General features: G+C 38.9%; 1 protein-coding gene across 13 annotated transcripts in view; it reads right to left on the bottom strand.

The window, feature by feature from the left end:
• Nucleotides 1-15184, bottom strand: part of unc13bb (unc-13 homolog Bb (C. elegans)) — a 71471-nt gene that overhangs the window by 41681 nt on the left and 14606 nt on the right. For 9 of the 13 annotated variants that reach the window (XR_003986213.1, XR_003986214.1, XR_003986215.1 and 6 more), the window contains exons 3-9: nt 9429-9528; nt 6195-6312; nt 5970-6093; nt 3128-3201; nt 2795-2852; nt 2395-2424; nt 487-700 (exon numbers count right to left, since the gene is read on the bottom strand). Coding sequence is in view for 9 of the 13 variants with exons in the window: in XM_030435856.1 (XP_030291716.1) it covers nt 487-700; nt 2395-2424; nt 2795-2852; nt 3128-3201; nt 5970-6093; nt 6195-6312; nt 9429-9528 (718 nt within the window). In the remaining 4 variants the exon portion in view is untranslated. The remainder of the gene's footprint in view (nt 1-486; nt 701-2394; nt 2425-2794; nt 2853-3127; nt 3202-5969; nt 6094-6194; nt 6313-9428; nt 9529-15184) is intronic. The other 4 variants (XM_030435868.1, XM_030435867.1, XM_030435859.1 and 1 more) reach the window with 1 other exon arrangement.

Genomic DNA, 15184 nt, shown 5'->3' with positions numbered 1-15184 from the left:
TGAGCCTTCACTGGCTGTAATCTCTTTTTTTTCTTTTTCCCCAGATGTAGAATTATCCGGATCAACTCCCTATCAGTCAACACAGACAGATTTGCTGCAGTCTCACTGGTATGCATGTATTCCATGACAATCAAAGAGCACACAAAAGTATATTCCATGCACTGAAACAGTTTGTCTTATGGACTAAAACAGGCCTAACAACAGTAGTCATAATAATATTAACAATAATAATAATAATAATAATAATGATAATAATAACACAACTTTTTGTAATGGTCCCCACAAAAGTTGGGCCATTTTAATCATACTAACACTCAAATAATAATCAGGCAAATAATCAGATGCATTGATTCCGAAACTGACTGATTGATTTAAGGGTACACGTACGCCAAGATATATGTGACTGTGTGAGACAGTGACAGTTTTATCTAGAGTGACTCAGTGAGTGAGGGTGTGTATGGGTGACTTTGTGGATACTCTGTCTACCTGGTTCCTCTCTGATCCCTGTAGTCCAGGTCAAAACTGTGGACAGAGTCTGTGCAAGAGTCTGGGTGGTGCTGCTGCCGAGGCCCCATAGGATACTGGTGCATGGAGGAGTTGGGCTGAGCTGTTGTGTGGTAACGCGGAGGCAGGCTGTTACTTGTCTCACTCCGATAGTCACTATCCCGGTCATCTACAGCACTGTCCTGGTCATCCAGAGCTGCAACAGGATGAATACATTTATGACACTTGAATTTTTCCTGAATCATTAGTGTGTTTTATGTGACTGCAAGCATTTTATATTAACAAAATCCTTGCTTATTCTTAAAACAATGTCACAGCTGAGGATGCATCCTGGCTAAGATTTTACCTATCTGGACAAAATGGTTAAAGGCTGAAGAAATAAAGAAATGGATGCCAAGTTAATAGGGAGGTTTAGAGGGCAAATATCATGCATGTCATACATGCAAGCTCTCCTTAAATGGAAGTAACTGAGCTGCTCTTCATCTATATTATCCTATAGATGATGTTGTTTTATTATGTTCGCATTCATAGAAGCAAGAAGCTGCAAATGTATAAAATAAGTACAGAGAATGTTACAGAATAATTAAGTGCAGTTGTTACTACAGTTATAATATGAGATCAGAGCCGCTCATAAGAAGAGCACCTAAATGAAACACTTTTTCAAAGTGCCCTTGTCAATGCCAGAACATTTTTCCAAGAGCTAACCATGAGTTTGGTGTCTGCTGGGGGGGACAGCTGACATCAGAGGTTTATCTTTCCAAAGCGATAAAGTGAGAGGGTGAACGATAAACTGATTCTGTTGATATCTCTTGGAATAAAGTGGAAGGATGACAAGATGTCAAGGTGACAGAGAAATATAGGTAAGCAAAGACTGCCCCCCATCAGTTTAGTGATGCAACTGCAATTCACACCCTTTAAAATATTAATAAGGGCTCCTACTGTGTAGTAGACTATAAATACATAACTAAATACACCCTCTGACCACTTCATCAGGAATACATGTACATCAAAATTCAGTCCAATACAACTGCTCTACTGTGAATTCTTTTTTTTTACAGAGCTTATAAATGTTCAGTTCATGTTGAGACTGTCAGAAATGTAATACTTCTACTTCACATAACTCAAAATAATGCTACAACTGCAAACTACTATTACTTAAATGAATACCTCTCTGACATTGTGTCAGTCAAAAACATCATAATAAGTGCACCTGATGAAGTAGCCCTTAAGTATAGATACAAATATATTAATATTATCATTATCATATTCAGACATGTTTGATCTCAGTATTATCATAAGGGCTGCAACTATTGATGACTTTCTTAAGGCATTTCAACAGTCTTTTCACAATTTCACACAGACCAAAGTGAATCTTCAGATTCCGTCTTTTGTCCAAACAACACCCCAAAACCAATATACTTTTAGTTTACTGAAAAAAGCAGCAAATCCTTATATTTAGGAAACTGAAATCAGCAGATGTTTGAATTTTTTCCTGAAAAATGACTAAAACTATTAATTGATTTACAAAAAGTCCTTTTTAAAATTTCAGTGAGAGAGAATAACACATATCCGTGTTGTGGATGAGTTTTCCTGACACTTTACTAGTGTGCCATATCAATCATTTATAGATAAAGTAAACATGGCCTGTGGATGTTATATGGCATAGCATAACAAATAGGAGAACAGTGAGAGCACGAAAGGAAATCAAAAAGCCAAAGGGGATTGAGGAAAAATACTAGGAAAAACAAGTGTTAAAGTGAAAATGATAGGTAAAATGCATGGAAACCTTCTAGATTACATGTTATCGGGGAATGTGGGGCATTAGGACATGCAGAGAGCGCTAAGGATTGGCCAGGGGTAGAATTTTGATCAAAGTTGTGTTTTACATACTCAGTGGCTCGGCCCATCCGAAATAGTTGCCTGGTGAAAGTGCAGACGTTACAAGTGAGAGGTAGAGTTAGAGGAGGTAGGGGTCATGAGAACAAAAAAGTGTCCCTGTGCTATAAAATGTGAGGATTAGTGGTTCTCAGAGTGGAAAACAAACTGAAAGACTGCCAAAACAGTAAGAATAGTCAACTCAGCTCAGTTAAATTTGTGGAAATAAAGACAGACTGACGTTGTATGGTCTTCATTTTCAACTCTGATTAATAGGATTCAACTGTTACTATATTAGCCAGTAAACAAGGTCAAGGGAGAGAGAGAGAGGAAATTATAGCAAAGCCTAAGAGTTAGAAGGGTGGAGAACTGGCTCCATCTAGAGGCTGAGAGTAGTATGGGCAGGCACACTCACAGCACTGTGAAGCCGCAAATGGCAGTGGGCGACTCTGAACGTCATCCTGAAGAGGGTACTACAGAGGAGAGAGAGACAAAAACAACAGCGGTCAACTGTGTTTTCATGTCGTCATGTTGTTATTAATACCACAGTCATTTAGTAGCACGACACCATCAGCATTCATAGAAACAAACAATATATAGATGTTCTGCGTCATGAGCACAAGAGGTGGTAAACAGGAACATACAAGGACTAGAAAAAGTATACACAGAATGTATATTAATAACAAATATGCACTCATATTCCTTTACACAAACAAAAGTAGTAAAATCCAGTTGAATTGCACTTTACCTCATCATCGATTCTCATGGTATTGATGCGTTCCAGCTTGCCTGTCCAGTACTGTGCCTCATCATCTGGGATGTCTGGTACCAAAACAAACATACTCGTGAACCCTTGTTTTATTCCAACATCCTGCTTCCTCTCATTTCAAGCACCATATTCTAGGATGCCATCATAACACATTCATGACTGTTTAATTTCTCATGAGCCCCTTAGGAATGAGGAAATGAAAATATTTAGTTAGCAATGGCCACAAACTGTGAAGGGATCGAAACTGTCAGGAACATTCTACGTCACAGCGGCAGAGATCCAGCATTCAAATATGCTACAGAAAAGTCATGACAGTGATAAACCAAACTCAGGTAAAAGTAAAAGTTACAGTTTACAGTCTAACACAAAATTAAAAATACTAAGTAATACATGTCAGCAGCCAGAAAACCTACTCTCAAAGAAAAAGAGGCCAAAAGGCACATACAAATAGAGCTACATACATTATACTGTGTGTGAGAGAACTGTACAGATGGTATGAAATCAAGTCTAAATTTGGCTCTTAACTAACGTATCACCAAGGAGGACAGGAGTGTTTTTTTCTATTTTTTTCCACACTTAAACCAACCTCTTAAACCATATCTATTACCTGAGACTGTATTCTTTGTCCCAACCTGGAGTCTCCATACTAAAGCCATAAAAATTCACTCCACAAACAAACACCCTAGCATTCTATAGCATTATCACAAAACATTATCAACATTGCCTTATCATTCGCAATATCATTACACAGTATGAAAGGTTTTAAACTGACATCTGTAAAATCAGTCATTCTTTATGACAGCAAAATTGACAACAAGAAAACAAAAATTATCAACAGCATGTGAAGAAATTGGTTTGAAGTCATGATGTTTATGTGTTGTTGTGAAATAGCTACTTAAGATAGCGTGGTAACCAGCTAACCCTAGCCAATCAAGGTTAACCAAACTAACTTCGTAATTTACATTCAGCAGGACTTAGGTTACTCTTTGATATGCCACCACTTGTTGGTTTCGAGTATGAATTCAACATGTGGCCAAATCTTAGATATTGTACCTTTAACTTGTTTCTAGTATTTTAGTGCTTGACGTATTATTGAGTACATTGTTAGTTTAACATTGCTCGGATGTGTTATGTTATATTTCTCCTCGTTTCTTCTCATGTAGATAAAATGCTTGCGACTATTTAGTTGTGCTATGTGCCATATAAAGAAATCCATGATTTCTTTGAATTCATGTATTTATTGAAGTAAGTATCAGATCAGGTGCTCTCACCATCCTCAATTTCCAGGGGGGTGTGCACTGCTCTGTTGACAGATGCACATTAAAGGCCACACACACAAAGGCCAGGGCTTCAAAGACACACTGAACCACAGCTTTAATGAATGGCTCTGGTGGCACAGAGAATCATGATGGCCCCCTGCAACCTTGAAAGGTCTCCTCTTAAAACAGATGCTGTCTCCCACTCAGTGGACAGACACCTTGCTTTAACTTTGATGCCTTTTGATCGCATAGCTTGAGCCTAACTGTATATGCAGCGCTGGCAATGGAGCTAGAAATACAAGAGGAAGTTACACCCTCCAATCTTGAAGAGCATTGTATTGTCTCTTGGGATAAACTAATTACATTAAATACATTGCATGAGTAATTCATACTGTTAATCATCAATGGGACTTTTAATGTGAACGTCTTTAAATGATATTAATCAACCAAAACCAACCTATATAACATACTGGATGATCAATGAAAGAGATGTGTATTGAGCTGGTTGAGACATTCACTTTTGACAATATTACAACTCTTATGATCAATATTTTGGAAAAACAATAAATAATATTATTGACTGTTATTGAACTAGTTAGCTTTTAGCCTATTTTAGTGCATTGTTTACAAGCATATTGCGTTAAAGGTGCAATATGTACATTTATATGCCAATTCTCACATCTTACACTTTTAAGTGTTTGGTCTCAATGCCCTTTTGTCAACTATGTTTCCAAGGAGAAAAAATAATCTCTGCAATTTCATTTAAATAAATGCAAATGCTGCTGTGGATGATTCCAGAAAACAGTGAATAAAAGGTTAAAGGAACAAAACTCTTACACCTCATGTTAGCAATATGCAGTTTATAAGAGTTTTCTCAATGGTCACTTAATCCTGTTGGCCACAATGGAACAATCTGCTAAAACAAAATTATATTTTTGAACCCAAGTTAATAATGGAGAGCATGCTATTGATGAGTCAGTGCCCCCAATTAATGCAGGACAGAAATGCCTCATCCCCAGCGGAACCAGATAAAGGACATTCAAGAGTAAGACAAATATCTCAGATGATAATCCAAGAGTGTCCTGTTTCTAGCCCTTAGCTGTTGACATTAGATGTCCTTCATACATTGAGATAATGTTTTGTATTCATAAAAATGTGTCCTTATATTCTACCCAGGTAGAGTATGTTGTTCTATTCAAGTTGACAAGACAGATCAATGGAAGTTATGGTTACATAAGAACACAGGACATGAAGACGTCATCAGTCTGTTACACAGTGCCCCGGGCAGGATGGTGTAGCCTCAGAAACAGACTGCTGACATTTCAGCAGGAAACATGTGTGGCCTTTGTGTAACTCAGTGGATCAAGGTTTGATTTGCCCCCAGGAAACCAGATTTACTAACGTTCTCTCTGCATCACTAATGCACGCACTGTAGTCAGAGCAGGTATTTGAGAGAACAGCGCTGAGTAATGTCTTGCATAAGCACCTGAAATTTTGTTTCATCGCTTTCTTATGGAAGTTTAACAAAGGAAAAAATGGGGTGGGCAACTCTGATATCTCACCAAAAGGCAGCTCGAAGCGAGTATCCAGAAGGACTCGATGTGGTGTTGGATTCTTAGTGCCATATATCTCGTCTGCCTTCATCAGGACCTCTGCGTCCAGAAAGATCCAGTCACCTGACCCCTCCTGGAGAAAGATACTATTATTATTTACCTTGGTAAACAATTGGACCCTTAAGTCTGTTTATTTTTCTAGGCTATATGACATGTGTTGGTGCATGTTCTCACCTCTTCAGATTGTTGGACACTCTTTAAAGGAATCCAAGTTGTCCCCACCATGGTGTCCCAGATGAGGCCTTTGTTCCACACCTCAACAATGAGGCCGAGGTCCAGCCGGTTGATCTCACTGAGGTCAAAAATGATATTTAGGTATAAAGTAATGTCATGCTTTAATTAAAAAAAAACATTTCCTGATAAACTTCATGGGAAATGTCCGTGGATAAAACATGGGGTTGTATAGTATGAACCTTTGGTATCAGAATAGAAAAAACGAAACTTTCCAGTATGTCATCCAATTCGTACTTAATGGACCAGAAATTTCTACATAATTACAGGCAGGCCCTACAACTGGCTGATAACAAAGGCCACTTCCTCTTTTTCGTCATGTATTAGCTGTCATAATCCATTCAGCCCTTGTTTTGTCATTCAACAGACTATTCAAAGGGCTCAAAAACAGCTTGATGACAGCAATAAAATGGCATATCAAATTTGAAAGGAGACTGTGACAAGAGCATTTGCATATTCTCATTTGTGGCAGTTTACAACTATCGACAGGCCAAACAAAAGGAAGATTAGAGAAAAGATCATCAAAGAGAGCTGCTAATTGAGAGAAGTGTGAGAGGGGAGCGGTGAGTGCCAAGGGTGTCCAGGTGCAGAGACATGAGCTTTCTAAATTGTGTGCTCATTCAAAATGGCACAGAATAAAATCTAGCAAGGGATTTAAATCAAACTGTTGCTAATTTTAACCGCGAAACATCTGTTGTTCAGAGTTATCGAATCAAGCAGATATGAGTTTGATTTTATCATTGTTTCATTCCTTATTTTTTATTAAAATACAAATAAACGACAACTGTAAGACTACTTTAGCTCTTTGACTGGAATTGACTTGCAAAGGACCACGTATGCACTCACAGCAAGATGTGGTAAGTCTCTCCCTTAATCAATTTATACTTCTATGTCACATAAAAAAAACACCAAAAGCTATTCGGAAAAGCATTAAGCTTTATCAGAGACTCCGGGTACTAATACAGAAACCTTGACCAGAAATATTTTAATAACAGCTTAACATTAGTTGGTGTTTTAAATCACTTAGAGATTGTGGAGGTGGATTTTTAAATATTTTTTTTTTGCTTTTTTTTCATAGAATTATATGAGACGATCGATTGATACTGCTAATGTATCTGTATGGTCTAGCTCTGTCGAACGGTAACATTCGCAACACTTAAAGCAAAACTCTCGCTCTCTACGAGCAAAGTTTCATGTTGTGTCGAGCCTTCTAAGTGTTTTAAAAATAGCAATTTGGATGCTATCGTAAAAGTGCCTGTAGCACTCCCATTGAAAATGATTTTACCCTGAAAACGAAAATACGGTCAATCTCAAAAGTGGCGCTTTCGTCGTAATTATGCTTTTAAACAAACGTTTGACTCTGGTACATTCACAAAAAGACCCTAGGTTGCATTTTGGCGAGAGTTTCGCTTTAACATTAACACATTATCACACGTTAGTTTGTAAACTGTTTTTATGTCTTATGCTTTATGCCGGACGGACAAGTCTCTGCTCCTGTAGATTTGGCCCACCAAAAAAAGCACAACTTATACTTTTTACACCTTCTGATACAGATTACACATAAGCATATGATTTAAAACAGTATATCTTTTAAGTTTTGCTGGTAGGGAGATTATTGAAGTCTTTTCCAGTTGATTTCAATCTTTGTGCTAAGATAAGCTACACAGCTGCTGGAGGTAGCTTCCCATTTGCTGTTGACACGAGGGTGGTTCAATAATCTCATTTATCTCTAAAAAAAGTGAATATACATATTTCCAAAATCGCCAAACTGGACCTAATTAACTTGAAAATCTTTCAAGCAATCTAAAAACCCAGCAACATAAGCTGCAAGTCAGCTGCTGTTCGGAAAATTTGAATCCCTTTTATTAGATTTGACTTCAGCTGAATCATTTTCTCCGAGCATTAACCGAACATATCTTGTTTTAACAGGTGGTGCTCAGCATTTGCTGGAAACGCTGATGTTTTATGTTGAATAAGACCTAGCCAACACATCATTAATGGACAGTAGAAGGATGAAGGTCTGGAAAAACAAACACAGTTGCAATGAGGGAGTTCACAAAAGACAAACAATGACACACATGCAACAACGTGCAGCCTCTCTCGTCACCATAGATACCTTTCACAGGGAAAGTAAAATGAGGAAATTAAACGAATGAATTATGAGGTGGAAATGAACAGCAGCTGGTTATCAGGATATTTTCCTAGAAAGAGATGCATGTCCTAAAAAAACAGACACCGTTTTTAAAGCTCTAGGCACCAGGTAGGAACAGGGGTGTAAAATGACACAAAATACAGCTCATATCGGGTTTCAGAGCTCCTGGACCTTTCCTTTTTTTGATCTGTTTTGAAGTGTACCTTTCTGAAAGAGCTTTGACACCACAAAGACAGTTTCTCATTGATTTTTTTGCTTTTTAAGATAAACATCCATGAATGGCTTGTGAAGGGCATTATATTAAGGCTGTTCAATTTCACCAAACACCTTCAACCTTGTGCTCTTAGTGCACCGAGGTATCCTTTAGGAATGGTTTTCATGATAATACAGGACACAAAGCATAAAGAAAACAAGTCGAGCATACCAATTGTTTTCATACACCATCTAGTATAGTATGAAGTAGGGATGTACAAGTTAGCCATTTAGATTAAGCTAACCTTGATAGTTGGCACCAAAAACACTAGTCGGTTAAATGATTTGTTATTATTTTATCAAGGTACACATTTAAATGACAAATTACGTAATTGTCATTGAAATGTATTCTCTCCGTCTTCCTGTTCAAATGTTGCTTCGTAAAAAAGTAACATCCATTACTGATGTTAAAAAAATCTGGTTTACTGTAGCATTATGTAACTGTATGCCATATGCAAGCAGATTGTGACGTGATGTGTAAATTGTGACATTCCCTGTTTCCCTCAGTTGCATAATGCATAGTGTAAAGATGGAGTCAGCCAAACATAAACTGATCACCTTCCATCACAACAGACGTTCCACAGAGCCCCTTAAAGGGAATTTAATCATAAGGGACATACCTATTAGAGCTTACACTTCATGGTTTGGTGTACTCTATGAGGTCCACTACAGAATTTAATCACCGACGATGGTAAATGATAAAGTAAATCAAATTGAAATAGTTAATCAAACTGTGAAACATGACTGCAGTGTTTCTGTGTTTAATAACTTACAACATGAAATCCTGCTCCCAGCATGGCTGGTCCCCCCGCACGGTAATAGTTGTGCTTTTGACATTCTGCACCTTCAGCGTGACGTAGGTGTTGAACTTGTCTGAAACAAAGGAAAAGGAAAAATTATAGTTTCACTTATAGTTTCAATTATAGCGAGGTTGTAGAAAAACACAGAGCATTCGAAGGAGCCTGTATTACAGAGAAAATTATGTATGACTACATTAAAAACAGTAAATAAATGGTTAAGAAGATTAATGCTGCACAAATATATCTGCAACAACCTGCAGGGTCCAAATACATACATTAGCTAGCATCATGAAAAGAAACGCTCATAAAACAGACAGACATTAGCTCAGATGTTCAAACTGATACAAGTAATACCAACCAAGCCAGTTAGACAGAGTTGGCTTTGCATGGGTGTTAAAAAGACATCAGGAGCTCGAGTGAGAGTGAAAGTAGATAAAACTCCGCCCCACCACTATGCCAAGCCAAGCCAAGCAAGGTCAGGCCAAGGCAGAGCAGCAAACTGACCCTGATAATCTCCAAAGAGAGCCAACCCAACACAGGGTATACAAGTACAGGATCCAACTGCCTGTTACTGCTCTCCTGCACAGAGTCACAGCTTAAAACTAATCATAATAATTACCATCTAAACGTACATAATGTAACAGAGGAAGAACGTCCATTGATGATCAAATGATGTGGAGGTTACTCCTGACCTGTTACGACTGCAGAAAAGGTCTCTGTCAGCCCCGATACCATCATGACTAGCTAGTTTTTATCTAGATATTCAGTCTGGTAAAAAGAGAAGGCAGCCTTTGCAAACAGTGTGATCTACATCAAAGCCTGGAACAACTGGAATATTTTCGTAGTAAATTATCACTGCTAGAACTCATTGAAACTAGCAGTAGATGTGTTCAAGTATGTCAGTCCGTCAATCTGTCTATGCAGACAACTTTCACACCCAGTGATCTCAGTCAGCCTCCTTTCAGCCAGTAGTGTCGGACAGTTGAGCCACAGAGACCGTCTGCACTAGCTGTCAGTACAGGGCAGGGTGATGGGTGAGGTGGGGGGTCAGAGGGGGATTAGACAGCCCGTGACACAACAACCACTTTTCATTTCCCTCAGTGGGGCAAGGGAGCGTCAACATGTGCCTGCTGATGTGCTCGGTGTCACTGTGGTAGTTACTAGCCCTGCACCAATGGTGGTCTTTCCTGTAACTTGGCATGAATACAACCCCCCACTTGAGCAGCTGGAGGAACAGATTGATCTTGAGTAGGGGCTGCATGATAGAAAGAACTGGCCAATATGGATCCCTTTATAATGTGATATTAATCATTTGATTTGTACACTTTTTAGACATTCAATCTGAATCTGTGAATAGATTAAATAACCACACGGGGCTGTCTGTTCACATGACTTATCAAAATAATTTATTACATTCATGTAGTAATATTTCACAATGGTCTAATCGGTTCCCGGGGACTGCCCTGCACTTTCTAGATGTTTTTCTGCACCAACACAGCTGATTCAAATGATCAGCTCATCATCGAGCTCTGCTGAGTTCTGATAATGTTCTTTAATTTGAAATGGGTGTGCTGGAGCAGGAAAAGCATTGGAAAACACAAGTCTAATTCATTCAGAGACATTAAAAGGGACAGCTACCTTGGTATTAGTAAAGCTTCCTTACAATTTATGCTAACGAGGGTAGCCTAAATATTATAAAACCCTCTTTGTATCACACAATAGAATTCAACAACTGCATCCCCCAAAGAGAACCCTTAGATTAATCAATCTCTCTCTAAAATAATTTTAAATTGTTAGCCTTCGAGAAAGCAGGATTTACTGTAAGGCTTTTACATTGATAAGCCAAAACATTAAAGCCACTTGCAAGTGGATAAGACAGATCATCTCATTACAGTCAAATGTTCTGCTGCAAAACCTTGGGTCCTTGTATTCAAGCGGAAGACACTTTATACCATGCACCACCCTCCTTAGTATAAGTGATATTGCGGCTGTTTTGATAGATATTGCAATTCCTGATTATTATGGATTACTACAGTTTACGTCACAATTTTAATTGTTATTTTAAAGCTAATAAAATCATGATGATGTGGCATTTCTCACATTCTCTGCCAAACTCTCTGCAAACACACACAAACATGTTTTATTACATCTGTAGAACAAGCTTTGTAGACCAGAGCATCTCTGCAGCACTACAAAATTTCATTCAAATGCTGTTTTGTGACACATTCTACTTTTATAGAAATAATAGCAGTTTTTGCAATTAGGATATTGCACTTAGTCATATTGTAATTTGAATCATTTTGCCATTAATTGTGCAGCCCTGCATGACACACCACAAAAACTGCTCAGAGATGGTGTGAAAAAAATGACAGAGCTCAAGCTATCAACCTGGCTCCATGTTCACCAGATCCCAATCAGATCGGGCATCCATGGGCAACCCAGAACAAGTCCCATCCACGGAGGCCTCTTTGTGGCCTAACACCAAGAAAAGCAGCCAATCCACACAAGTGAAAAGCCAGAACTAAAATGATCAACTAATGATACATTCATTTCAGTTCGAAGTACAAAGCACAGTAACAAAGTAAATATAACAGAAGACAGACAAAAAAATGAGTTGGCCCTTCTTGAAACTAACACTGTGAAAATGAAACCACGTTGGCCTCCATGACCCACATAAAGCACACACACATCTGCTGTTTAGTGTATGGGAAATACAAGCAAGTCATCAGCTGCTCCTTTATAGACTGATCACCTGACCACGCTAAACAAAGATTTTCCTGGTTACCCCGGCTACATACTGAAACATTTACTCTGCACATAGCCGTTAACGCAGCAGCCAGATAAGTAAAGGCAACTCTTGACACAATGAGACAATATACAGTTGACACAGTTGGATTCTTACATTCCACTGACGCACAATGCAAATAAAGATTAAATCAGGCCCGACATAAAACTGGACTAAAAGCACCCAGTGATCCCCCATGACCTTACGCTGCTTGAAAGCATCGTCCATCCCACAAGTAGCAAGAGTGACAGGACACAGACCTCATTAGTGTCTCGAGAGGATAGTAACAACAAAACACAGGCTTTATTACAAAAGGAGCCTGGGGGTTGCTCAAGCCTTTCCCTAATTAGATAGTCCATGCCGCCTTGTGCCACATTTGGGCTTGCTCCCATGAATAGAAGAAGATGAGATAAGGGAAGAGGATGTATGGATTAGATAAGAGCCACTTAGTCGTTGTGGGTCTTTTACAGCAGGTGCTGTTCACTATGGCTGATAGAATCTGGGCTGTTGAGGAGAAAGCAGCAATAATTGCCAGGAAAAACACAAAATATATGCCTGCACACTGAAGCCTGACCTATACTGGATTTATCAGGAGGAGACCAATATTGTCGTTTTTTTTACCTAACAAATTTGGCAACGGCAATGGCAAATTTTATTTTATACAGAGTTGCAATAGGGGTTGTTTTATCAAAGATGGACATAAGAGTTTAAATCAAATAATACTATGAACTTTCTAAAACAACAAACTTCCCTGGAAATGCTATAATTGTCTATAATGAGGGTGGCTGCGATGACAACATTTTCCCATGGGCTAATTAGCTTGTGACAACACTGATGTTAACGATTACGCTGAGCCTTTCACAAGAAAATACTCACTGTCTGTAGAACACTATATTAGTTTACTGCTAATGAACACCAAATATTTCCTACTGCTGCAGCTTTACATTAAGCATAAGCACAGTGCATTTAACTGGTGAAAAACGAGTTGACTTTTATTAAGAAGTAGGCGAGACACAGGAAATGCTATGTGTTCATTGAGTGCATAATTCATCAAAATGCAGCAAAACAACCATCTATTGCAATTTATTGACGGAAGATCAGTTAGAAATTTGTCAAGGAGTGGTTTTATACAGTCCGTAGGAGAAATGGAAAAAGGAGCAGCCTTAGTTTGCTATTGGATGAAGAGCTGCAGGCGACAGGGTGCACACCTACAGCTTCTCAGTAAGGACACCAACTCTGTTCCCCTCATTAATGTTAGTACGTTCCCTATTTACATTGAGTTTAAATCCAAAATATTGTCCAATAGGTTCTTTTTGCTTTAACAGCAAATCCTCCACCATTGTTGGTCACTTCTACTTACTCTCCACAGATTCTAAGTCTGACTCCTGCTACTCAGTGCTGCAACTCTGTGGCTGCTGCACAAAGCAGATGTTTCCATTTATAAATTTTGATGATTGTAGTGTTGTTTGGCTACATATTGATTTAAAAAAACAAAAAAGCAAAACAGTGGTGGGGGCCGGCTGCAAGTAATGTAATTGGTGTGTGTGTAACATTGGTAACACCAAATGCTGCAAGCCTAGCGTAAAACATTAAAGTAAAAAATACAGTACATCACAACAAGATCGAAAATCAGTCAGGTTGATGTACTGTATCAGCTGATATCTTGGTCACATTTCTTTACAAAATGTATAAAAGGACCATAATCAAATAACTGTCTTTCAATTATGTCAAAATGACATTCGTCTCTCAAAGTTTTCAGCCTCAAATGCAGCTTATACAACTGCCAATTCTGTCCCGGAGAATCCTATTTTTTGTGTGTGTGCGTGTGACATACATACTAATATAGTTATGATATTGCGACATTGACTGATATTATCGTCCCTGTCAATATCCTGGCAAGGGAACAGAAGACACACAAACACACACAATCTGCGCGAATGTACCAGTGCACGCACAGTGACATGGTGAAAGCACACCAAGCACACCACTTTGTATTGTTAAGTGTAGGGATTGGTTGTGGAGAATTGTGGGAGGATGTCCGCTACGTGTCCTGTCCATGTTTTGAAAAAGTCCTCACTGCTCCTGGCTGTGAACCACCCACTCATCCCTGAGCCCCTCAGTCAAGTGTCTTCATCCATTATTGATTGATGATGAGTTTTTCAATAAATTAGTCAGGGAAACTCAGGCAGTTGGAAGGCTGACATTTCAAATTCAGACCGCTCATCAATATTGCATGTAACAGAAGAAATAAATCTATTGGAGCTGCGACCACCTCATGAGAAGCTTTTCAACGTACATTACAAAGAGTTTTGAACTGAACATAATGTCAACAGTGTAGCTTGGTAGCGTGTTCCTTACACAGCAAAATATCTTTTAGAAAAAATATCTTTTTTGGGAAGGAATTCTTACATCTAGACAGAAAATATGTGAGACTGAAAACACGCACGCACACACGCACACGCGCGCACACACACACACACACACACACACACACACAAAGCGAGCAACACACTGCCCTTATCAAACCCCAGTTACCCGTGGCAAGAAATGGAAAGTCCGACAGCTAGCCACTTGCAAATCCAAGGTCACCTTTAGTTCTATGTGTAGAGCGTTCTCCATAGACAATTTAACAAGAGTTCCATAGTAATGCCTAAGAGATATCTGTCTGAAGGTGTGGTGAAAGTACTATGCCAACACACATCCCGGACCAGCCTTCTGTAAACTTTGACGGCTCTTCCAGTAAATCACATGTCTCCCTCTGCAGAGCAGGTTGGGGTCATCAAGAGCAGAGTAACAACTTTATGACAAGTTGATGAAGGTTTTCAGTCATCCAGGTCATGGTAATTCATGTTAATTTGTGCTGTATCATAGGCAACTGGACTCTGTCAGAATTGAAAAGCCTGCATCTCCCCTTAAACAAGGGGAAGGCTTTTAAACTCTGTCA

Source organism: Sparus aurata, chromosome 12 (assembly GCF_900880675.1).
Source record: "Sparus aurata chromosome 12, fSpaAur1.1, whole genome shotgun sequence".
NCBI classification, from domain to species: domain Eukaryota; kingdom Metazoa; phylum Chordata; class Actinopteri; order Spariformes; family Sparidae; genus Sparus; species Sparus aurata.
This window is presented reverse-complemented; position numbering and strand designations above follow the sequence as displayed.